The sequence below is a fragment of the Rousettus aegyptiacus genome, unplaced genomic scaffold, assembly GCF_014176215.1.
Source record: "Rousettus aegyptiacus isolate mRouAeg1 unplaced genomic scaffold, mRouAeg1.p scaffold_m13_p_12, whole genome shotgun sequence".
NCBI classification, from domain to species: domain Eukaryota; kingdom Metazoa; phylum Chordata; class Mammalia; order Chiroptera; family Pteropodidae; genus Rousettus; species Rousettus aegyptiacus.
Window position 1 is genome coordinate 9,288,875 of NW_023416287.1, and position 25,442 is coordinate 9,314,316.

Genomic DNA, 25,442 nt, shown 5'->3' on the forward strand with positions numbered 1-25,442 from the left:
TCGTCCTCGAGCGAGCGGGAGCCGTGCACGGTGCGGGAGGCACTCTGGCTGCTCCACAGGGAGTAAACGGTCAGAGTCCAGTCAGGAAGCAGTTGACCTAATTCAGAGGAGAGGGGATGGCTGCCAGCCCGGGAGGCGGCGACAAGGCTCTGACTGCGGCTGTACTTTGAAGAAGGAGCAGAGGCCTTGCTGGTGGGTTGCAGTGGGAATGGAACGGTGGGGCCAGGAAGCAGCTGAGACCATCGCCTGAGTACCTGGAGGAAGGCTACGCAGGAGCCCTGAGTGCACAGGTGACATCCGGAGCTCAGTTTTGGGTGTGTGGTACCCAAGGTGTCTTTAGACAGGGAAGGAGCATCACTGGGTAGACAGGCCTGGGTTGCACCAAGCCAGTCTGTGCCAGACGCCAGCTGTCCCCTCACCTTGCCACAGTTTCCACCGCACCTCTCTGCTACCTGTGCTACCATTTTACCTTTTTCCAAAACAGCTGTAATCAGTGTTCAAAACGAACAAGATCTCGCTACCCTAAATGAGAGAAGGTAGCATCGCTTGCCCTAAATGGCAGGAACATAACCCATGCGATCAGATAGACGGAAGCTAATACTGCCGCCCGCCTAGAGCTTCCAGGTGGTGACCAGTCCTCTCCCTGTTGAAGTAAGAGATGTCTAGGTGTTAAGGACGCGACAGCGCCAACCCAGGACTTTCTCCTGGAATTTATCAGGAGTGACCAGGAATCACTTTCCCACCACTGGCGTCCCTGGTCATGTGATCCTGTGCTGCCGTCATTGCTGGTGTGCTGGCTGAAGTCACCTCTGAGATGACTAAGGGAGCAGATAGACATACGGTCCAGCCTCGTCGAAGCCAAGAGTTGATCAGGTGCACGGGGACCTCTCTGCACTTCCTTGGTACAGCGTCACCACCTCCCACATGGCACAAACTGAATGTTTCCTGAATGTGATGCCCAGCGCCCAGCTCTACTGTTGGAGAAGCCTGGGTTCAAGGCCTCGTGTCCCACTTACTCTGTGGCCCTGATCTGTCATTTAAGTCTCAGCACTCGGTTCCCTTCTGTTAAACGCCCTGGCGGGACGATTAAAACGATGCGTGTCGTGTGCCTAGCGCAGTGCACACGACCAGTGTGCAGTCAGTGACAGTCGTTGATGCTGGTGACGGTGGATGTGGAACACTGCCCTCTCCCCCAGGGACAAGTTAGAGCCGTCTCGGCGATTAAGTTATATTAGGAATTGCAAAACCAAGGCCTTCGGATTCCAGGCAGGTGACGTGGGTGCTCGGAGTTGGCGTAAGGCTAGCGAGTGCTGGAGAATGCAGCCGACAAGAGAGTACGTGGTCTTTTCGGTGCTTTTTAAAGTCAAATTTTAAAAACCCACTGCACAGAACACACACGTCTTGGGTTCTTGAGTTATTTGTAAACCCGAAGAGTAAGATCATTTTTTTGGTTATCCTAGCAGATATTTGTTGAGTACCCACTATGTGCCAGGCACTGTTCTAGACTTGGGAATATGACAGTGAACAAAGTAGGCCTAAATCCCTGCTCCCGTGGAGCTGTTCCCCTGGGAGCGACAGGCAACGTGTAGACAAGTGAACTAGAAGTGACTTTGGCGTCCAAGGGCAGTAACTGCCGTGGGGGGACGCGAAGCAGGGAAGGGAGTGGGGAGGGCTGATAGAACGGATGGAGGTTTCATATGGGGCCTGGGGGGCCTCTCTGAGGTGTCTGACATTTGGTCAGTAACCTGAGGGACATCGGGCGGGAGCATCCCAGGTAGAGGACATCGCTCTAAGGCAAAGGCCACAAGGTAGGAATGTTACCAGTGTTCAAGCCTGGATCCTCAAGGGCATGACCTTGAGATCTCAATTTGTAGTAAAAAAATTCGAGGTGGAAGGAACTGGTTGGCCAGCAGAAGGCTGCCTGGGATGCCGAGGGCCAGGTCCCCAGGAGCGGCTGCAGGTTGGCAGGGCCCCGAGGCTCTGCCAGACATGGACCCCAAGATGGTGCCATGCTCCGTCAGGTCCTGGCAAGTTAGCACCGGCTGAAGGAGGCCTCGAAAAGCCAACCTCCTCCATCCCCTCCAGAGAGAGAGCCTTCCCACGCCTAGTGGAAAGCCTGTAATTGCCCACCAGTTACAGTTGGGACCCTTGAGGACTTCTCGGAAGGGCATGTGGTTTTGACACAGATGTTCACACAGCTGCAGGGCCTGATGGCTCCTGTTCAGACACAAAGCCAGTTCCCTCCTCCACCCAGCGGGGGCCACCTCGGCCGAGAAGCTCAGGAAACACCTGGGTCCAGGAGCATCCCTTATAAAAGCGCGTCAGTGCTGGGCTTGAAAGGGCAGGCTCTGCTCTGTTGTTTTTTTCAGTCACTCGGTAAGATTTTACGGAGCACCGATTGTATGTTCCTGGGACTAGAGGAGTAGCCAGCACCCTGGATCACCCAGAACTCTCAGTCCAGAAGGAGAGGCAGGCCATAAACAAGCAAACCAGTAAAAATAGATTATTTCAGAAGGAAATGAATGCTAGGAAACGTACACTGGAATGATAGGAAGGAAACAGGGTGGGGGCTTCTTCAGACGGGAGGACGGCCAGGCCTTGCTGAGGAGGCAACCTCTAAGTTGAGATCTGAAGAATGGGACAAGCTGGCCAAAGCGAAGTCTCAGAGGGTCCCAGGTGGCGGCAATAGCAAGTACGAAAGTCCTGGGGCAGGAATGTGCTTGGAACATTTGACAAACAACGAGGAGGCCAGTGCAGCCGGCCGAGCAAGGGGGAGAAAAGAGACGAGGTCAGAGAAACGTGGGAGGTGGGTTACCGGGGAGAAAAGATCTCGAAGAGTCTTTCAGGCCACAGAAAGGAATTCAGGTTTTCTTCTAAGTGCAATGAGAAGCGACTCCGATGGTTTTGAGCAGTGAAGAGACAAGGATCTGTGTTCGCCTCAGGGAAGCTATAGCTCCGTTTCCATCTGCCTTTGGCAAAAAGATGGGCTGAAGAGCTATATAAAGCTCCTTTTCATTCTTAGCCTTTCGGGGCAGCGTGCTGCGGGGGGTCTGATTAGCTGTTGTAAGGTTTCTAGAGGGTTCCCGGTGATTGGGGTCAGCAGCTCCCCAGCAAGAACCTCATGTGCCTGGTAGACACTATATTGGTTTCCTATCTGTCCTCACAAATTGCCACAAACTGATGGGCTTAAAACAATAGAAATTTACTCTCTCACTGTTCTAGAGACAGAAGTTTGAAATCCAGGTGTCACCAGGGCTGTGGGCCCTCTGAAGGCTGTAGGAGAGAATCGTTCCCTGCTCTTCCAGCTCCCTGGGGCTCCAGTGGCCTGCGGGTGCATCCCTCCAATCTCTGCCTTCGTCTTCACCTGGCCTTGCCCTCTGTGTCTGGTTGCTGCTTCTTTGTCTCTTATAAGAGCACTTGTCATTGGTTTTAGGGCCCACCCACATAATCTAGAATCACCTCCCCTCAAGATCCTTAAGTCCATCTTCAAAGACATTTTCTCCAAATCGGGTCACATTTACAGATCCTGAAGCTTAGGACATGGACGTACCTGAGATGTGGCCAATCCATTACAGACCCTAAGAGTCACAAGGAACATGGAAAGAACTGAGGATGGCCATAAAGGAAGAGAAAAAGAATTTTCACTGAATATTTCCATTAACGCTACATAAGTGTTTGGGTACCAGCCACGGTGTACAGCGACGTACCTACTCTTCACACATTTATTTAGCACCTGCTGTGTATCACGGGGGTGTTGAGGATTCAGCACGGAGCAGGACGTTGTCTTTGCCCTTGTGGGGCCCTCGGCACAGCATGAGTGTGAACACCTGCCCACGGTGGGGTTTCCACACACGTTAGTTTCCTTTCCTTCCCACACCCCTTGCTCTGCTGACCGCTCCGCTGAGAAACAAGAATAGGCATGAATGAAGCCGCCATACCGGACGGTGTGTAATTAAGTCCTAATAACACAGGCTGCACGGGTAATAAGAGCTCAAGGGAACCAGAAGCCAGCGGGACCCCAGGGGGCAACTGGGGGAGGTGCGGCTCAACTGACGGGTTAGATCTGGGGGGAGGTGGGAAGTGGGTGCCGAGCTAGAAGGACCATGTGGACAGAGGCGGGGGGCGTGGCTGATGTAGAGCATTTCGGCTGAGAGGTGGTCAGGGAGAAGGGGGCCAAGGGGCTGGTGTGGCCGGATTCCAGTCAGAGCAAACAATCCTTGGGAAAGGTCCAAACAAAACAGTGTAATCTTCCCTCGATTTACACAGTGGTTGCTTTTAAATATATATATATCAGTGTATGTTAATACACTGCAAAAAAAAAACCGTTCTGTTTATATGTAAAACAGAGTTCCATTCTAGGCACAGATGATTTATAACCAGGTTTTTACCCAGCCCCTCATGAATGTCTGGTGGAAATGGAGCCCCAGCAAGCTTCCTGATGGTGTAGGTCCATCTCACAGTGCCTCGATGTGAGATCAAATGCCAGCAGTCCATCTGTCCCCGGAGATTTCCAGATGCACCCCTCCCCGGGAATGGGGGTGCCGCCCTCTTGAGAGACACTCGGCTCCCGCCCCTAATTGTTTCGCGCCCTAGCAGGGCGCACAACTTAGAAGGTGCTGGCGGGCGTCTCACCTCCGCTCTCGTTGCAGGTTCCATGCAGGTGATGAACAAGACCCGGCGCATCATGGAGCAGGGCGGGGCGCACTTCGTCAACGCCTTCGTGACCACGCCCATGTGCTGCCCCTCGCGCTCCTCCATCCTCACCGGGAAGTACGTGCATAACCACAACACCTACACCAACAACGAGAACTGCTCCTCGCCCTCCTGGCAGGCGCAGCACGAGGGCCGCACCTTTGCCGTGTACCTCAACAGCACAGGCTACCGGACAGGTGAGGGGCGCAGGCGGCTGCGGCAGGTGGGTGGGCGGGCAGCGCCGGAAGTGGCGCCAGTGCCCTGGCCTCGGACCAGTATTCTCTCTCGTTGTGGCCCCTGTCCTTCAGGGCCACCCTAGATGACTTAAGGTAGTGCGCGGACAACTTATTTTAGAAGTTGCGTGTTAATTTGTATAAGCATTAGAAAAACATAGGTTGATTTGCCCAAAAGTGGTGAAAGAAAATGACCTTTTCGAAGGAATTTGAGTTTTTAAAGAAAAGTGAGTCCGTTTAAAATATGAGTCATACTACAGAGAGAAGCCAGTACCCATGCATGAGCTTACCTTCTCTGTGAATTACGTTAAAGCCATCAGGGACTGATGTATTGGAAGAAGGTTCCAGAAGAATATCGGGCTGGGAGATGGTGATAAAACTGGTGTGGAGAATGGACGGGAGCGGGTGCGGGGATTGTGTGGCCCCCGCGCACATTCTCTAGAGAATGGCCCAGAAGCTGACATGGCGGCGGACTGTTTGTCTACACCTGATGGTCTGCATTACCCAGTGTGCGCCCTCCATCAGAGCCAGGTCGCGTTGCATGCTGGGTGAGGGTGAACAAGGCTTCCTGTCTCTCGCAAGAAGTACTTTGGAGGGTTCTGAAGACTCACCTCCCAGGCCCATTGCCTGAGGCAAAGGCGCAATTACAATCACTCACCTCTGACGCCACTGCACAATCCTCCAAACTCAATTTAATTTGGTTTGTTTTAATTAAAAATAAATAAATACTCCTCGCCTTGGCTAAGGAGCGGAGGCAGCGGTAAAATCAGATATTACACCTTGGATGTCGCAGCTCCAAGAAGCTGTGTCCCAATGGTCAGGGGCTTGTTTGGGTGGGGGTGACACGAGGGAAGGACAGATGCCTCCCTCAGCTTGGTCCCCTTAGATACACGGCGTGGCTGCGAGGACACATCAGGGTGGAGAGCAAGCCGGTGACGTGTGTCTTCTTGTAGAATCGCCCAGAAAGTGGCTCGTGCTGAGAGCACCAGGAAGGCCATGGTCGTATACACATAACCCTGTTGGTCTTGGGTCTCTGCAGAAAGCCACGTGTGTCAGAGTTTATTAGGAACCACCACCCAGCTGGTTGCAGGGTCCTGGTTGTAGGTGGAGGAAGCATTCATTCAGCGACCTTCCATTATAAGGTTGATGAGTTGCCATAGGAACTTCACTCTTGTTTCTATCAATTAGCCTATAGTAACACTGGTTTCCTTATACGCAATTTCCCTTAAAGTCGCAGAACCTATTGTCGATGTTAGTGAGGATGTATTGTAGTTATAGATGTTTGTTCCCAGCGTCGCCAGCGTTCAGCTATTTCTAATCTGAATGTTTTGCTGAAGTCTGCAGACTTAAAAAATGTTGGCAAAACTCAGTGTAAACTGTGGGTCAGACAAAACATGTCTGAGGGCTGAGTGTGGCTCAGAAACCCTTCTTATGACTTCTGGCTAAAAGACCTGTGCAGGAACGTTTAACTTTGGGTACCAGAGGAAGAGTAAGGACCCCAAGAGTGTTCTCATGAACCTCGCTCATTTAGCAGCCACAATAATGGCAACCCAGAAAAGAGATTTGCCCAGAGTCATAGAATGAGGTGCTTGTGGCAGAATCAAAATGGAAAAGAGACTGTGGGCATTCAAAGGGAATCTGGAAATTATATCTGTCAAATTGAAAGGAAACACAGATCCTGCAGTATCTTGGGCACACATGGTGGGAGCCAAAGCCTAGTGTTTCAGAATCACACAGCTGCTGCAAGGAACAAGCATTCTTCAAGATGGGTTTCCCAGACTTTATCCTTGAACTTACACAAATCACCAAAAAGCTGTTTCCCCAAGGAATGGCTTTCATCCTAATATGCTTAATTATCATACCCTCAATGAAGACTGGAATCATAGTGTCAAATGCAAACTGCCATACACAGAACACTTACGTTTTTTGTAAAACTGTCACTGGGAATTTTATTTGTTATATTCCGATTGTCCCTCTATGCAAGAAGCCCCATTCCAACCTGATTTTCAGAACTCAAGACCTTGAAAATGTCTGTTTACTCTGATGAACTGATGTGTCCCTAACCATTAAATAACAAGAGCTGCATACCCTGTATACTTTCCCTCTTTGCCCTGGCAGCTAGGATGCTCAGATTTGAATTTTATTTTAAGTCATTGCTTAAAGGGAAAACATTGTAAAAAATACCACTACATAATATTAATTATGCTGGTCATCATCACTTGATTGAGAAAAATGACAAAAAAAAACTATAATGAATTTAAAATCCCTCTTACATTAATTTTATTTGTATGACTCACATTATTATATGTAATAACTTTGAGTTCCCCCAACATCAGTTGGTTAGCTGTTCTTGCTGATTTTAGAGACATTAAGCCCTGCATTCTTGTGGATGTCTAAGCCAGGTGATTGAGTTGGATTTAAGTCTGGCTGTGTGAGAGACCCAAGGTAGCAATCATTTATTACTCTCTCAGTTAAAAGTCCATGGCACTCTGGTGGACTTGCCCCACTCAAAGTCACAAATTGCTCAGAGACTCAACTTTCTTTTTCTTTTGTAATGAGGTGTAATTGACATATTACCTCATTTTAGTTTCAGGTGTACAACATAATGATTTGATATTTGTATAAATTGCAAAATGATAACTACAATAGTCTAGTTACATTCATTGCCATACATAGTTACACAATTTTTTATGTGCCATGATGAGAAACTTTAAGATCTACTCTCTTAGCAACTTTCAAATGTGTAATACAGTATTATCTGTAGTCACCTTGCTATACATCCAGGATTTATTTCTTTCATAACTGGAAATTTGTACCTCTTGACTCTCTTTGTTGTTTTGCACCCCCCAACCCTGCCTCTAGCAAACACCAGTCTGTTCTCTATATCTCTGAGTTCAATTTTTTTAGATTCCACATGTAAGTGAAATCACATGGTAATTGTCTTTTTCCGTAACTTATTTCACTTAGCATTATGCCCTCAAGTCCCATCCACATTGTCACAAATGGCAAGATTTCCTTTTTTATGGCTAAATAACATTCTTGTGTGTGTGTATGTGTGTGTGTGTATCACATTTTCTTTATCCAGTCATCCATTGATGGGCACGTATTGCTTACGAATCTCGGCTATTGTAAAAATTGTTGCAATGAACCTGGGAGTGTATATATCTTTTCAAGTTAGTGTTTTTGTTTTCTTCAGATAAATACCCAGAAGAAAGAGTGCAGGGTCATATGGTAGTTCCATTTTTAATTTTTGAGGAATCTCCATACAATTTTTCATAGTGGATGAACCAGTTGACATTTCCACCAATAGTGAACAAGGATTCTCTTTTCTCTACATTCTCACCAATACTTATTTCCCTTCTTTTTGATAATAGCCATTCTAACAGGTGTGAAGTGATACCTCATGGTTGTTTTGATTTGCATTTCCCTCATGATCAGTGATATTGAGCACCTTTCCATGTACCTGTTGGCCATCTGTACGTCTTTGGAAAAAGGTCTATTCAGATCCTCTGCTCACTTTTGAATCTAATTGGATTTTGTTTGGCTGGTTGGTTGGTTTCGTTTGTTTTGCTGTTGAGTTGCATGTGCTCTTTATGTATTTCGGCCATAAACCTTCTATCAGGGGTGTGATTTGTAAAAACTTTCTCCCATTTGGTAGGTTGCCTTTTCATTTTTTGTTGATGGTTTCCGTTGCTATACAGAAGCTTTTTAGTTTAAGTCCTGCCTACTTGTTTTTGTTTTTATTGCCTTTGTTTTGGTGTGAAATCCAAAAATCATCACCAAGACCAATGTCAAGTTATGGTTTCAAGTCCTATGTTTAAATCTTTTAACACATTTTGAGTTAATTTTTGTATGTAATGTAAAATAATGGTCCAGTTTCATTCTTTTGCATGTGGCTATCCAGTTTCTCTAACACTAAAGAGACTGTCCTTTCCCCATCATATATTCTTGGCTCCTTTGTCCTAAGTTAATTGAACATACATGTATGGGTTTGTTTCCAGGTTCTCTATTCTGTTCCATTGATATATGTGTCTGTTTTTATGCTAACGCTATACTGTTTGATTACTATAGCTTTGTATTATAGTTTGAAATCAAAGAACATGATACCTCTAGCTTTGTTCTTTCTCAAGATTGCTTTGGCTATTCAAGGTCTTTTGTGGTTCCACAAAAATTTTAGGATTGTTTGTTCAATTTTGTTCAATTTAGGATTGTTTTGTTCATAAAAAAATTGCCATTGGAATTTTGATAGAGATCGCACTGAATCTGTAGACTGTAGATTGCTTTGGGTAGTATAGACATTTTAACAATATTCTTCCAATCCATGAGCAAAGAATACCTTTATATTTATTTGTTTTTAGTTTCTTTCATCAATGTCTTATAATTTTCAGTATCTAGGTCTTTCACCTCCTTGGTTAAAATTATTCTTAGGTATTTTCTTTATGCGATTGTAAATGGGATTATTTTCTTAATTTCTCCTCCTGATAGTTCATTATTAGTATATACAAATGCACTGGATTTTTGCACATTGAGTTGTATCCTACAATTTTATTGAATTTGTTTATTGGTTCTGACAGGTTTTTTGGAAGAGTCTTTAGGATTTTCCATATATGATATCATATCTGCAAATAGTGACAGTCTTACTCCTTTCTGATATGGATACTTTTCTTTCTTTTTCTTACCTAATTGCTCTGGCTAGGACTTTCATTACTCTGTTGAATAAATGTGATGAGAGTGAGCATCCTTGTCTTGTTCCTAACCTTAAAGGGAAGGCTTTTAGCTTATATTGTTGAACATGATGTTAGCTATGGGCTTATATATGGCCTTTATTATGTTAACATGCATTCCCCCTATACCCACTTTATTGTGAGTTTTTTATTGTAAATAGATGCTAAATTTTGTCAAATGATTTTTCTGCTTCTACAGAGATGATCATATGATTTGTATCCTTCATTTTGTTAATGTGGCATATCATATTGATTGATTTGTGCGTAATGAGCCATCTTCGCATCTCTAGAATAAATTCCACTTGATCAGGTCTATGATCCTTTTCATATATTGTTGGATTTGGATGGCTAATATTTTGTTGAGGATTTTTATATTATATGTTCATCAAAGATATTGGCCTATAATTTTATTGTGGCGTCCTCATCTGGTTTTAGTATCAGGATAATGTTAGATTCATAAAATGAGTTTGGAAATGTTCCCTCATATTTTTTGGAAAGATTTTAGAAGTATTGGTGTTAATTTTTCATTCAGTGTTTTGTAGAATTCACCAGTGAAGCCATCTGGTCCTGGATTTTTGTTTTTGAAAGGTTTTTGACCGTTAAATCAATCTCCTCACTAGTAATTGGTCTGTTCTGATTTCCTATTTTTTCATAATTCAGTCTCGGTAGGTTGTATTTTTCTAGGAACTTATACATTTCTTCTAGATTGTCAAACTTATTGGCATATAGTTATTTATAGTAGTCTCGTATGTTCCTTTGTATTTCTGTGGTATCAGTTGTAACATCTCTTTCATTTTGAGTCCTCTTTTTCCTGATGATTCTAGCTAAAAGTTTGTCTGTATTGTTTATCTTTTCCAAGAACCAGCCTTTAGTTTTATTGATCTTTTGTTTTGTTTTTTATTCTCTATTTCATTTATTTCTGCTCTGGTCTTTGTTATTTCCTTCCTTCTACTAACTTTACACTTCATTTGTTCTTTTTCTAGTTCCTTGAGATGTAAAGTTTGGTTGTTTGAGATTTGTTTCTTGATATAGGTATTGATTGCTATGAATTTCCCTCTTAGAACTGCTATAACTGCATCCCATAAGTTTTGGTATGTTGTATTTCCATTTTTGTTTGTCTCAGAGTATTTTTTTATTTATCTTTTGATTTCTTTGACTGACTGGTTGTTCAGTAGCATGTTGTTTAGTCGCCACATATTTGTGAATTGTCCAGTTTTCTTCTTGTAATTGATTTCATTTCCACCATCATGGTCAGAAAAGAAGCTTGATATGATTTCCATTTTCTTAAATTTGTTAAGATGCTTCGTGGCCTAACATATCCTGGAGAATGCTATACATGCACTTGAGAAGAAAGTATATGCTGTTGCTTTTGGATGGAACGTTCTGTATGTATTTGTTAAGTCCATGAGTCTTACATGTTGTTTAAGGCTGATGTTTGCTTTTTGATTTTCTGTGTGGATGATCTGTTGATGAAAGAAGGGTGTTAAAGTCCTCTAATATTTTTGTATTGCTATTATTTCTCCCTTTAGGCCCCTTAATATTTGCTGTATATATTTAGGTGCTCCTAAATTGATCAGAGTCTTAGCTACTTTCTATGTCTCCTTATTTCCATTGTTGAGAAATAAGTCACATGAGCACACAGGACTACAAAGGATCCTGGGGAATGTAGTCTTTATTTTGGGTGGCAGTTTGCCCAACTAAAAATTCTTTTACTGTGGGAGAAGAAGAAAATGGATACTGATGGAAGATTAAAGTCACAACCACAGTAACAATTCTCAACCATTTGTGTATGTGACACCCTTTTTAGTACAGGAAGTCAACCTAAACTGCAGAAGACCAGAACCAGAAAACTGTTCCTTAAGTAGCAGACCAATTGTGGACCAACATTTCATATCATGCTTTTAATATATTTAGTTAGGTATTTTAAAAAGTGACCTTATTTTATGCTATATCTAACAGTATTTAACAAAGGTTTATGTTATAATTGTAAGGTTGATTATTTAAGCATATCAATTGATGAAGTGTCGATTGGGGCAGGGTATAATTTGTCCAACAAATTTAAATGATAGCACAACATGGTTACCCATTACTTCACCTTCAGTTTTCACAGCAAAATCATAAGGGGTTGTTTTTACAAAAGCATTTAAGGATTCGATCAGTTTTCCCAAGGGCCTCTGTTAATCCTTGGCATCAGAATCCTCCCCTGTGAAATGCTTATTACCTCATCATTGTTTTTGGTGGTCTCTTCTTCAGTTATCTCATGGACCGGATTATTTTTTTGTCAGTAGATTCGCATGTGCTTCAAGCTGTCTTCCAGCGTCACTTTAATTAATTTCACAAAACCTTGCATCTTTTACAAGATTTGCAATTTCATCTTGCCGTCATCTTGCTTTGTGCTACCCCGTGTTTGCAGCAGAGACTGACAAAGGATGAAGTGAGAGATGCTAAGTTTAAGCAAGATAAATATCAGTTTGTTCATGGATATTTCTCTTTGTTGGCTTTCTCTAATCTCTGGGATTTAGATCTCAAATATAAATACCCTTAAAAGGATAAATTGCATCCTCAGTTTTTACAAAACGTACGTAGTCATCTTTTAGCGCACTTCAGCTACCCTGGCTGTACTCACTTATATACTCACAAGTCAGTTATATAATGTTTTTGGAATTAGATGCCTCTCAGCTCTTTGCAAAGCAATTAAGAACAAGGGCTCTGCTTGGTTTTTAGTAAGGGCTAGACCACTTATCAGTGGAGTGAATTCGGACGAGTTATTTAACTTCTATGTCTTAGTTACCTCAGCTAAGGATAATGGTGTTACTTAGCGCATAGGGTTTTGTGAGGATTAAATATGTCAGAATAGGGAAACATAGTAAATACTTAAGAAATGTCAGTGATGAGGATGATGATTTGCACAAGTAACACATCATCACACATCTCATCCCAGACCAGCATTCCAATGAATGTCACAATATGTTACCTCGGATGGTGGAAATAAGTTGTACACATGAATCAAAATGTGGCAGCATGTGCTCAACCTCCCTGGTAGTCAGCAAAGTGCGAATTAAGCCAACAATGCACTACCACATCTCGCCCATTACCACAGCAAATATTAGAGGTTCTGTCGCACCAGATGTTGGTAAAGATGTAGGAAAACAGGAAGTCGGGATCACTAGAGGGGAGGATGCACACTGGCACCTCCACTTTGAAAAGCGATCTGGCAACTTCTGGCCAAGCCGAAAATGTGCACGTCCTTCCATTCGGCAGCTCTTCTCCGGCTCCCACTCCTCAGCTCTGAGACGACATGTGAGTTCTGTTTGAGCAAGGAGGGGATGTTTCCTGGTGATACCTATGGCCAGTAGATGGTCTTCAGATCCAAACGACAGAAACCCCCAACTCTAAGTGGTTTCAATAAGATATAGAATGTTTTGTTCCCTAAACTGAAAAGAGACGGGTGAGCTTTAAGCAGAAGCAGCTCCTGTGACTCGACAGTGTCATGATTTTAAGATAAGGTCTGAGGTCTCAAGATGCTAGGTGACACTTCCAGGTGCCGCACGACTCTTCCTTCATAGCCAGCAGTATCTTTCCCCAGAATGCCCAAGTGGCGACATTCTTTACGACTGGACGAGCTCAAGTCCCATGCCAAGTCCCTGAACCGGTCACCATGGGGAGAAGATGGAACGAGCCAGTTAGCTTAGCCCACCTCGCCTGTTCCTGGAGCAGCAGGGGGAGTCACTGTCCCGCCAACACCTGGATCCCCAAATAGAAATGCAAGGATGAGGAGGAAAAACATACTGAGGTGGCAGTCCCTGATTTCCACTACACTGCTGCTGGGGAGAGGGGGTGGGGAGACCATCTTTTCTGGCCCTTTCTGGCGAGTTAGACAGACGGGCCCATTTTCTTCTCATTAGGGTAATGCCTTCTCGTTCCACATTGCCATCTGAGTCTGGCAGTGTGGAGGCTATTTCCCGTCCAGCCCCTGCCATCTGGTGCAGACTTTTGTGGAGATGTGAACATTGGGGGCGAGCCCTCTCCCCCTCCCTCATTGTGTTCTAGATCCACTGGGGCACAGGGGGCACGCCCCTCGTTACAAGGCTGGACTGTGCCAGGGCTTCCGGTCGGAGTTGTTTTCAGATTTGGCCCCAAGTACCTGTCATTTTCCCTCTTCTCACATGAAGCTGGGGAGGGAGGTCATCTGACGACCTGCACGGCTTGGCTGCCAACCTGGGGCAGCCACCCTCACTTCAGGGACGGGGAGGGGGACTCTGCCCCATGGCACCTGCTGTAGCAGGACACACGGGCATTGGTGGAGGCCGGGGGATCCCGCCACCCCTCACACAGGAGGGCAGAAAGGCATCTGCTGGGCATCTGGGCATCCCAGACAAAAGCTATTGGCTGGCGGGTAAAGGCAGGTGCGTGCGTGTGTCTTGTTTTCTCCCTAAGGTGGTTTCAGGACTGCAAAGACAGGAAGGTGCTCAGGTCGCCTTCTGCTGCTGTTCTATGAGGAGGTCCTCACAGCCCCTCTTCCCACCACTGTTTTGATGTGCCGTTAGCCTCGTACCCTGAACCCCTGAACGCCGCACCCCACACGGCGGCATCCAGCTGCCTCTTTAACCCCTCCCCCGGGGGGTCTCCCCAGCACTTCAAACCCGTGAGCCTGTCGTGTCCAAAATGACTTCCCGATCTCGTCGTCCCTCCTTCCCCGGGCGCCTCTCACAGTCTTCCCCTTGGTGGCTCCAGTGTTCCAGTCATCAGGACAAAACTTCAGTGTCGTCTTGATTTTTTTCCTTCCTTTCACATTCGCTCCGTCGGCACCCATCAGGGCCCCCCTCGCCCTTGTCTAAACCACCATCCTCTCTCGCCTGGACCACTCCTGCTTTCTCCTCCTGGCCGCCCCGCTTCTGCCTACAGCCCTTCCCTGCCCCCCAAAGCCAGGGTCCTCTGTCCCTGACCTCTTGACCGCCTCACTTCCTGTCCTCCCCTCAGTCACTCCACTCCTTTCTGTTTCTCAAGCACACCTTGAGCACCTGGCACGTTCCCACCTAGGGCACTGTGCACTTATTCTTTCCTTTTCTGGAAACATCTTCCCCTTAACATCTGCATGGCTTGCTCACTCACTTCCCTCAGATCTTTGTTCAAATATCACCTCCTCAGAGGAGCCCTCCTTGACTATCCCATCCAAAGGAGGGTTCCCTTCCCCTCTTTATCTCCTCACCCTGCTTTATTTTCCTTCGGAGCCTTTGTCGCCATTTACCATACATGAGTGTATTTGCTGTGCAACCTCCCAGGTTAAATCACGTCCCTAGCCCCGTTCCGACGCTCCCCGCCCTCGGCCCTGCTTTCTCTGCCTCCCTGGCGCTTTCCACCACTGACCAGATATTCTGCCATCGGTCTTGTTAGCTGTCTCGCTTCTCAAATTTCAGCTCCAGGGAAACGGGGACTCTGGTCTGTCCTCTCCAGCATCTCTGTACCGGAGGAGGGCCTGCCTGTAGTAGGTGCTCAGTGAATCTTTGCAGCCTGAGCGGATGAATCTTTTGTTCTGTCCAGAGCCGGCAGCCCCGTGCCCTCCCCCATCTTCTCTATTCTCCTTCCTCCTCTTCTGTTTGTCTTCTCCCTGCCCCCACTCCCGGCAGCTCGGCTTCTCTGCTTTCTGCTCGGCCCTTGTGCACACAGAGAAGAAAGGGCTTAGATTCTTCCCGGGCCGCCGCCTCTGGGCCCCCGGTACAGCTGTCCTGCCTTCACAATGGTAGCCTTCTCTTCGCTTGGCCTTCCTCCTGTTTTTGCTCCCTGCTCTCTTCCTCTCCCCTCAAGTGCACATATACACACGCGCGTGCGCGCGCACACACAGCTGCCTTCTTCCTCCCGTCCAGCTGCCCCTCTCCACCCCTCTGCCCCCTCTCCTGCCTGTGGGTGCGACAGAGCATCCTCATTCACCCCAGGAAGGGGACCCACCTCAAGCCCCCAGGGACCTTCCCCGTCCCTCCTCCAGCACCCAGGAACCCACCTTCCCCACCATGAAAGTCGGCAGCAGCGGGTGTCGAGCGGCCCCTCTCAGGGCCCGGGCTGGCCCAGGGTATCCTCAAGAGGCATGTGTTTGTCACTTCCATATACATCTTCAAGCCGAACGTCTTTAAACTCTCATTTAATAGCCTCTCCCTTTCTACAGGACCTTCAAATTCCAAAACAAGTAGAACTGGTCCAGGAGTCCAGAGAACCAGGCTCTGTTTCTGACTCCTGTGTGACCTTAGCTGAGATCTGGCCCCCTCTGGGCCTCAGTTTCCCAGTCCATGCAGCAGAGTTGCAGTGTGTGTATATAAATTACCCATTGCCCTTGAGATAGCAACGCCCTGAGAGTCACGAGACCAGTGCCCACAGACTTGGGAGGAGAGGTTCCCTGCAGCTGAACGAGGAAGGGCCGCTTGGGAAGAGGAAGAAGGTGGTCACACTTCTCAGCTTTTCAGAAACGTGTGAGGCCGATGAGGCAAGATTTCTGTCTGTGCCCAGCCAGCGCTCTGTGTGTCGCGGCCCGTTAGCTGGTGCGCTCATTTCCTGTGGCTGCTCTAACAGTACCACAAACTGGGTGGCTTAAAACAACGGAAACGTGTTCCCCCACAGTACGGGGGGGCCTGAAGCCCAGAATCAAGTGACATCAGGGCCGTATTCCGTCCGACGGCTCTTGGAGAGAAGGCCTTCCTTGCCTCTTTTAGCTTCTGGTGGTTACCAGCAATCCTTGGCATTTTGTGACGTCCAGCTGCATCTCTCCCATCTCTGGCTCCATCTTCACGTGCCCTTCTCTCTACAAATCTGTGTCCAAATTTCGCTCTCTATAGAGACACCAGTCAACTGGATGAGGGTCCACCCTAACCCAGTATGGCCTCATCTTAACTTAATTACAACAACCACAAAGACCTTATTTCCAAATAAAATCACATTCACCAGTAACCAGGGTTAGAACTTGAACATACATTTTTGGAGACATAATTCAGCCCACACCAGCTGGGATTTTACACACCACCTTATTTAATCCTCACGAGGAAGGGCCGTAACCTCTATCAAAGCTGCAGAGTCTTTGGAGCAAACCCTACAGGCAAGCAGGAACTCTTAGAAAACCAGCCGCCCACCCTTCCCCACCGGCTGTGGTCCTGAGCACGGAGCTGCGTGGCTGCCCAGCCCATCAGCTCTATGCTCTGGTTTTGCTCAGCATCTAACTTCGGTCGGCCTTAAAATGACCTTGGAAGCCGAAAATGAGAGGCAGGACATCTGTGTTGGGGGGACGTATAAACCCTATCTGTGTCAAGCCACAAGAGGTGCCGAGGGAGTCCTCAGGCTGTGACCTTTTGCAGTCTTCTCCCTGGCACTAGCTGCAGCTCTCCCAAACGTTCTGGAAGGGCTTAGACTAGAGCTTTTTGGCCGCATATGGTAGCTACCAGGAGCTCTTTAACTTTAATCAGGAGTAAATCAGACGTGAAATTCTGTTCCTCTGTCGCACTAGCCACAGTACAGGTGCCCGTAGGCACACACTTGTGCCAGACCGGATGGTACAGACAGAGAACATTCCCATCGTTGCAGAAAGTTCTGTTGGACAGCCTTGGAATAGAGTGTAATTCAAGCAAACTCTATTTGAAGGGCGGCACACAAACCTTCGAGACTATAATAATATAATCAATAATAAAAAGGCACGAGTTGTTATTACCGAGCATTTGCCACGCCGAGACCTCGTGCCAGGTGTTCACACAAGCCTAGGACGTGGGTGCAGTGTACCCCCACCTCCCTTATTCCCCGGGACTTGGTCTTTCTACCCCGCCGCGCCAAGCCTTCCCAGTCCACCCTGGGGCTGGGTCAGCAGGGCAATCCCAGCACACACTGCGAGCCCTTTCAAATGTCATCCGTGCTGTCCTGGGGGAGATTAGAGTCGAGGCGAGAGGGCTTTCAGCAAAGGAGGGGAAACCAGGTACCCTTCTGTGTGCCCAGGAGGCCGAGGAGGAATCCGATCTCTCCGGGAAGCCGACGCATTGGGTGCCCGACGCGGCCGGGGGCGGTTCCAACCACCTCAGCCAGATGCGCCCATTGGATAAATGAACGGGCCTAGTTGCCAGATCTTCTGATTTGTCAAAAGTGCAATAATATACAGATTTTTATGTGAAATTACCCAGTTTTCAAATGTGAGCTATTCGTTCTACTTTTTAAAAAATAAATAAAAACATCAGGCAGGCCCCAAGCAAACAAACCTACCAGATAGACTCAACCCAAAGGCCATGTGGGTTTGCAAACTTTTTTCTAACCTGGTGGTTCTCAAGGGAGCACACCGCCCCCTAGGGGTTAAAAACTATCAAGGCATTTTTGGTGGCACTAAAGGTTAGGGGATGCTGCTGACTCTCTAGGGGCAGACCAGGGGCCTTTGATACTCTGCTCTGCACTGGGAACCCCTCGCGACCCCCAAACAGCCTTGCATTCCACATGGTTTCCCGAGTTTTCTATCAGATCATTATATGAGCGGATCGTTCTGTGTTTGTCATCCGAGCCTTGACCCTAAGTCTATTTTTTGCAGTTTTAATAAACCCTGAATTTCCAGGAATTTAAGTGATAAGTAAATGGACGGAATATTATACTTGAGTGCAAAACTTTTCCAAGAGTTACTCCTAATTGCCGAAAATCCCATTACTGATGGCAGTGCTACCTGAAGCATTTGAATTGCAAATGCCACAGGCCCACTCAGTCTGCATTTGTAGCTGTCACACTTGCCAGTGAATCTGTGTCTAGGTGCAGGCATCTGACTACTCCATTGTGTCTCCTTGATGGATGTGCTTGAGAGTTCACATTGAAATTTTTCTTTATTATAAATTGCCTTCCTTTTATTTCTCTTACAGATTACAGTTAGAGCACTGTATTGATTTTTTTTGGAAATGACGTGCACAGGTAGCATTTGTCACCCATAAATTTTCTTTCAGGAAAATAAGGGAGCACTACAAAATATTTGTCATAGAAATGGGACATCAGTCTAATGGTGTTGAGAACAGCTCTTTGAAGGATCAGCTTAGTGTCGGATTCCTCCGAGGCGATAATTAAATATCCATTGATTGACAGTCTCCCAAGGCCTTGTTCTAAGGGTCTGTTGTGGGTTCTCTCCCCTATCCTTCTGGACAAAGCCACATTCGAAATGGGCAAAAAGATTTTCAGATATAGCTTGTCCTGATGTCGACTCAGCAGGTGATAAAACCTGTCAGTAATGCTGGGGGAGCCCTCCACGTCCCCAAGCACCACTAATTGAGTTTCCAGGAAAGAGATGGGCCGGGGTCTGCATTTGCTGGGGCTGCATGACCCTCCCAGGGCATGGTGGCTAAGGCCAACATTTAATCAGAGGCCTGGGCAGCCCGTCCTCCATGCCTTCACCACCAACAGATAGCTGGGGCCTTGGGATCATCTGCAGCCCAGTGATCCTAGATAGCAATGACCTCGTCACAAACAGGCAGGCAGGACACAGGAGCCTGTGAAGGGCACGTCAAGCAGCAGCCCTCAGCGTCCCCTCTGTTATTTGCTTGTCCCCGCTTGTCCCTCAGACAATTAGCCTTCCTCCTCTCCACCCAGCAGCAGCCAGGAGAAGCTTTGAAAAATGGAAATCTAATTATGCCACTCCCTGCTTGCAACCCTCCACTGGCTGCCTACTGCTCTCGAAATGAACCCATAGCTCCTTGCCAGGGCTGCCAAAGCCTTGCATGGCCTTTGGCTGGCACCTCTCTGTCCACATCAACCTACCTCGTCATTCCTTTCTAAAGACACTCGGACCACCTGGCCTCTTTGCTGTTCCTCAGACATCATACCTGCCCTGGGGCCTTTGCACTTGTAGTTGCCTCTGCCTAGGGCACTTGTTCCTTGTCACCACCCACCTGCCATCTCCAACATCCCTTCTGCTCCCCTGACCTCCCTGGGTCAGCCTTCCCCATCCCAAGTCACTCTCCGCCGTGATAATTCTGTTTTATGTTCTTCATAGGACTTTCCCCCCCCCCTCGAAATATCTCAGATGTTTTGATCTCATTTCATGCCTGTTTTGTTCGCTGCTGTATCCCCAGATCCCAAAAACAGTGCCTCGTAGGTATTGGGTATCCAACAAAGATCTGAATGAAGGGATGACTCTTAGGCCTTAGTTTTGAAGTAAGCAAAGAAGAGAACAAAATGGAGTTTGAATTACTATCACTTCTCCAACATTAAAAAATATAATTGAAATTAGTTCAGGCAAATTTAGCTGAGCCCCAGTGCTCAAACATTGTCATCAGAACCCTGTCTTTCTGCTTCTTAGATTTTCTCTCATTTGGGTTGGCTTTATTCTTAGAAATGTTCTCCTTTGTGATGTTAAGATGGCCCCCACAGGTCCCATCTTACCAAAATGATCCTGACTGAAAGAGAAAGAAAGCCTTTTTCCAGTGTCCCAGCAAATGTCTCAGGGGAAGCTTTCATTAGCTCAGCTAGGGTTATGTGTTCCTCCATTGCCCAATCACACAAGCCAGGGGAGATGGGCCCAGATCATGTGCCGAGCCTAGTAGCTGGAAGATAGAAACAGCCTCACATGAACAGGTAAGGCTGAGGGAAAGGGAGAGTTGGTTCTCTAAGAAAGCACAGTTACCAAAAGACAGGAGAATGGTTGCTGGGCAGAAAAATAAAACAGATGTCTACTACAGAAAACGAAATCCAGCTTCCGCGCTGCCCAGCCAAGGGCCAAGTGCAAGGAGGCATTCCTCCCAGCCCCCACCTCCCTGTTTCCAGCACGACATGCCTCCTTCTGCATAGTCCTGTCCCCACCTTCCTCACCTGCTTCCCCACAGGTCTCAGTCCAGCAAGAGCCCCTTTCTGGCATCCAGAACTTTTACAGCATTGATTTATCACTTTGTGCAGCAATTTGCATTTGCTGTCTTTTCAGAAGAACGAGATTCATGTTGTAACCTTGCAAGCAGCCCGAAGTTAAAAGGATCTAGTTACAGAATATCAGAAATGCCCCAGCCCTAAGAGCTCTGGGGCTCTGGGTTTATTTAATGCATTTCTTCCTGGCCTTGCTTCCTCAGCCAATTTGTCTGCCAAAAAAACAAAGACTTCAATCCTGTGGCATTTTGCATCTAATATTTATAGTGTTCTAGAGTTTGCAAAAGCATTTCCTTCTCATTTATCACTGTTCCTAAGGAGACCCCAGCTCCACCCCCAGAAAGGTAGTAGATTGTTCTCTTCTGCCCAGACCAGAGGTCCCAAAAGCCAAATGACAGATGGCGAAGGCCTCATAACTCAGGGCCCTTCTGCTGGCAGCAGGGATGGGATGGGAAACTTGGCCTGAGCCCACTCAGCTTCTATTCTGTGCCCCTTGGGAACATATGTGGTTTTTGCAAAATGGTAGCCAACAGCCCGAGTCTGCACCTCAACCCCAAATATGTTCTGTTTGGGTTACAAGGTGTTTTTTAAAATCCAGAAATTTCACCAAAACATCCAGTTTCCAACCTTTTCTTTAAAAAAAAAAAAAATCATGATGATGAGCTCACTGATATTGGCCACATTCCTGAATGGTAGGGGTCAGCAGACTATACCGCATAGGGATCTAACATCTGTTTTCATAAATAAAGTTTTATTTGAACGCAGCTACACCCATTCCCTTATGTATTGTCTGTGGCTGCTTTTGCTCTACTGTGGCAGAGCTGAAAAATTGCAACAGAGACTATATGGCTGCAAAGCTGAGAATCTTTACAGTCTGACCCTTTGTAGAAAAGGTTTGCTGACCCCTACTAGGTGGCAGTAGCCAGCTGGATCTGTGTCACGGCTACCCCCAGTATTTGGTAGAATATAGACGAGGGCCCTTCAGCCCCCAAATAACAGTGATTTAGAGATGATAGACACTTATTTATCTCTCATTTGACAGTTTGAGCATTAACAGCCGCAGGGATGATATGGCACACACTGTGTTGGCACCCGGGTTCCTTCTGTGAGGCTGTTCCACCAGCCCGGAGGCCAGTTCTCGCCCAGAATGGCTGACCGCATCCACATCCAGGCAGCAGGAAGTAGAAGATAAGGGGAGGCACATCCACTTCCTGTATGGATGTCCCTCGCACCCACGGCTCCACCAAAAGCTGATCATGGCCACATCCAGCTGCCAGGGAGGCTGAGAATGTAACCTGCATCTGGCAGCCTTGTGCCCAGCCGGAAGTTCTATTTCCAGAGAGAAGGAGCAAATGGGCACTGGGATGACATAACGGATTTTGTGGCATTTCACAAGACAGGCCCAGAATCCCCATTCACCACACACTTCCCCTTCTCTTATTCTTGGTGCGTTTCATTCATCTACAGGATCACCTGAATCTTCTTTGAGTTTATGTGCCCTGTTGTAAATTCTGTATATTCTCTCCAGGGGAGAGGAAGAAAGGGAACTAATGAACTCCAAGGGCAGAAGGAAGGTCACAGGCATGGAACCCCGCAACAAATGTGTCCCCTTGTTCCATAAACTAGTGACTGGGAAATGATCGGGCTGAAAAGATTCCCAGATCTAGTGCAAGGACGAGACTCACTTTGGAAGCTGTAATGTCCCTGGGGGATTGTGGCCAGGAGTCTTGCTCATGCTGGGGGAGCGAACACCCTCGTCCTGAGCAGCATTAAGCTGAGTCGACCCTGCCATGCTCCCGGGAACGCTTCCTGCATCTGGCTCCTCACTTGGTTCTCCTTCTGCCAAACCTATACCTCCTTTCCAGTGTCCTAGGCTAGAGTCCCATCTCCTGATCCCTTCCTCTGGAGCCCAGGACCTGGGCCCTCCTCTCCAACTATGCTCATTCTCTAACCGGGGATTTTATCCCTATTGGTGCCATGGGACCCCGTTGGCATCTAGTGAAGGCTATGTTCCCACTTCAGAATATTTTCAAATTAAACACACAGAAGAAAATGCAAAGAATTACAAAGGAAGCCAATTATATCGAAATATGTTCATCAAAATACTTTATAACTCCGATGTGTATGCTTCTTTACACATTAAATAACATCATATGTATTGATTATTTAGCTGATAACTGATAGGTCTGACTTCCGTGATTTTGAAGTAGCGCTGGTTTCAATGATATTTTGAGATGTCCGTATTAACTGTAATGTGATATGAAAACATCTATGACTTTCGTCCGTAACAAAGGCACGAGTACTACTGTCGCTGTGATTTGTTGCCTTTATTCCTTATTGAAGGAGATGCTCATTAGAGGATGATGAAAATAACGACATAGTTTTTCCATCCGAGTTCATGGACTGCGGGTTAAGAACTGCTTCCTTGGGTGATGTCGTTCACTTCCATGGCATTAAATGCCAGCTAGGTGCTGACAACTCCCAGATTTCTACCCTCAGCCCAGACCTTTCCCCTGAACCTCATCTCCAGCTGCTATCCTGTCTTCAGCACTTCAGTGTTAACGTGTCTGACCTTGAGGTCTTTGTCATCCCCAAAACCTGCCCTTCCCATGGTGCCCCTTTCCTAGATGATGGCGGGTCTGTCCTTGTCGCTTAGGCCAAAAGCCTTGAAATTACCCTTGGCTCACTTCTTTCCAAAACCACATCTAATCCCTTAGCAAATCTTGTTGGTTCCACCTTCAAAAATAGCCCGAAACCAGCCAAGCCCTCCTCCCCCACCTGGTTAGAACCATCCCAGTCTCTCTCCTGCATTACTGTGAGACTGCATTACTCCTCCAAGCGTCCACTTGCCCGTTTTGGGCTGTTCTCACCCCTAGAATGTAAGCTCCGTGGGGGTGCGGTCCTTGCTTGCTAATTTATTCTGTTTTGTGTAGTGGTATCCCCAGTACCTAGAACTACACCTCGTAAATTATCAGTGTCCTCCTAATGTTTAGAGAATGAATGAATTAGTGAATGAATGAATTAGTGAATGAATGAATATATAACATCACGATAAATAATAATATAATAAAAACAGTAATCAACACTTGAGGGGCAATTTCTCTATGTTTTCTCATTGAATCCTTCCCAACAATTTCATCAGGTATGGATATTATTATCCCCATTTTTCAGCTGGGACAAGTGAGCTGGTAGGTAGAAATAGCTGGATTTAAACCCGGGCTGTTAGCTACAGAGCATACACTCAACCTTCATGCCCAGCTGCCTCCCAGGATGAAAATCATCTCAAACTCTGCACTTCCGCCAAGACCGGGCTGGATAGTGTCTGTGGTTCCATCCTGTGTTCCCATAGCGACGCTTCTGCCAAGGCAGAGAGCTCAGGCTCTGGGGATGGCCCTCCCTCCGCAGCCCAGGCCAGGTGAATCCCGGGAGGTGGAAACATGGGGAAGTGACCTCAAGGTGGACCCTAGATGGACCACCTGGTTGTGAGTCTCAGCTCTGCCACTCGCCAGCTATAGAACACTGGCCAAAAAGGGACTTTCATCTCCCTGTGCCTCAGTTTTACCAACTGTAAAATGGAGACAAAAATAACGTCTACTTGACTGGGTTTTGGGGGAATATCATCATCCAACCAACCCAGGGATTCTCAAAGGGTGGCCCCAGGACGCCTGGACCCCACACCATTTTCATGATCACATCAGGACATTATTTGCCTTTTCACCCTCATTTTCTTACAGATGTGCAGTGTTTTCTGGGGGTATGTACATAGACATGACTATCTAAAAAGGGTTTATAATACTCCTCCCCTTTCCATGGGCATGTCTATGTGAGGCTGGATTTTTCGTGAAACGTGATTAAAACAACGTTATCACAACAGATTGAATGCAGAAGCACATATGAGAATCCAGCTGTCTTTTAAGCCAGACATTAAAGGGATTTGGAATAAAAAAAAAAAGTATAACTCAGGAGTATAGCTCAGTGGTAGAGCATTTGACTGCTAAATGTAAAGCAGTACAGCTCTTCTCACTAATTTTGTTTTGGGAAAATATATTGATTCATTATTTTTAGAAACACAAGTAGGTTTATTATTCCTATGTTTGAATTAATATGTTTTAAATTTCTCAGTTTTCGACTCTAATATGATAACTGTCACTAGGTATAACCAACATAAACAAAACTCTTCGAGGTCCTAAATAATCAGTAAGAGTCTAAAGGGACTCTGAACCAAATGCTCGGGAACCACTGCAGTTGACTGAAGCTGGCCTTGGGCCCTTCTTCGGTTTTTGCAAAGCGCCCCCATCGAGAAGTCATGTCCCATGTGGATTAAAGAGATCCAGGTGCAGCTAACCAGACGCCACAACATCAAGTAGAAAGACAACGGTTTGACAGTTCTACCTGCAGTTCTGCTCAAAGACAGTGTGCCCTGGGCGATGGGCAGTTAGAATCTGCCTCCCCCTCAGCCAGACGTGACTTCCCCAGGCCTCCCATAACCAGTTGTTCGTTGGTTCAATCAGTTACTCATTTATCCTACAAACGTCTGCCTTACTACTTTCCGAGCTCCGTTCTTGATATAGGGACATAGGTCCTCGAGGAGCTGACATTCTGGTTGGACAGACAGGTGATAAAAACCAGAAAACGAGTCATTTTGTCAGGTGGCACTAAATACTATAGAGAAACAGAGTCAGGAGAAAAGGGAGAGCCCGGAGAGGGGGTGGAGAGAGGGCATTTTAATTAGCTGGTTGGGCATATAACCCAATAAGCTAACATTTGAGCAAATACCTGGGAAAGGTGAGGAAGCAAAGGGTCCGTGAGGTGTCTGAGGACGGTGGTTCCTTGAGCGGGAATAGCAAGGGCAAAGGCCCTCGGGCAGAAATGAGCTTCAGGGGTTAGGAGGACAGCAGGAGGCCGCTGCAGCTGGGGCAGAATGGGTCAGGGCAAAGCGGGGGAGCCG

The 25,442-nt window shown here is 46.7% G+C and overlaps 1 protein-coding gene across 3 annotated transcripts in view; it reads left to right on the top strand.

Moving 5' to 3' along the window:
- SULF2 (sulfatase 2) overlaps positions 1–25,442 on the top strand; it is a 104,376-nt gene that overhangs the window by 35,536 nt on the left and 43,398 nt on the right. For all 3 annotated transcript variants that reach the window (XM_016143704.2, XM_016143707.2, XM_016143703.2), the window contains exon 3: positions 4,650–4,889. In XM_016143704.2, coding sequence (XP_015999190.1) covers positions 4,650–4,889 — 240 coding nt within the window. The remainder of the gene's footprint in view (positions 1–4,649; positions 4,890–25,442) is intronic.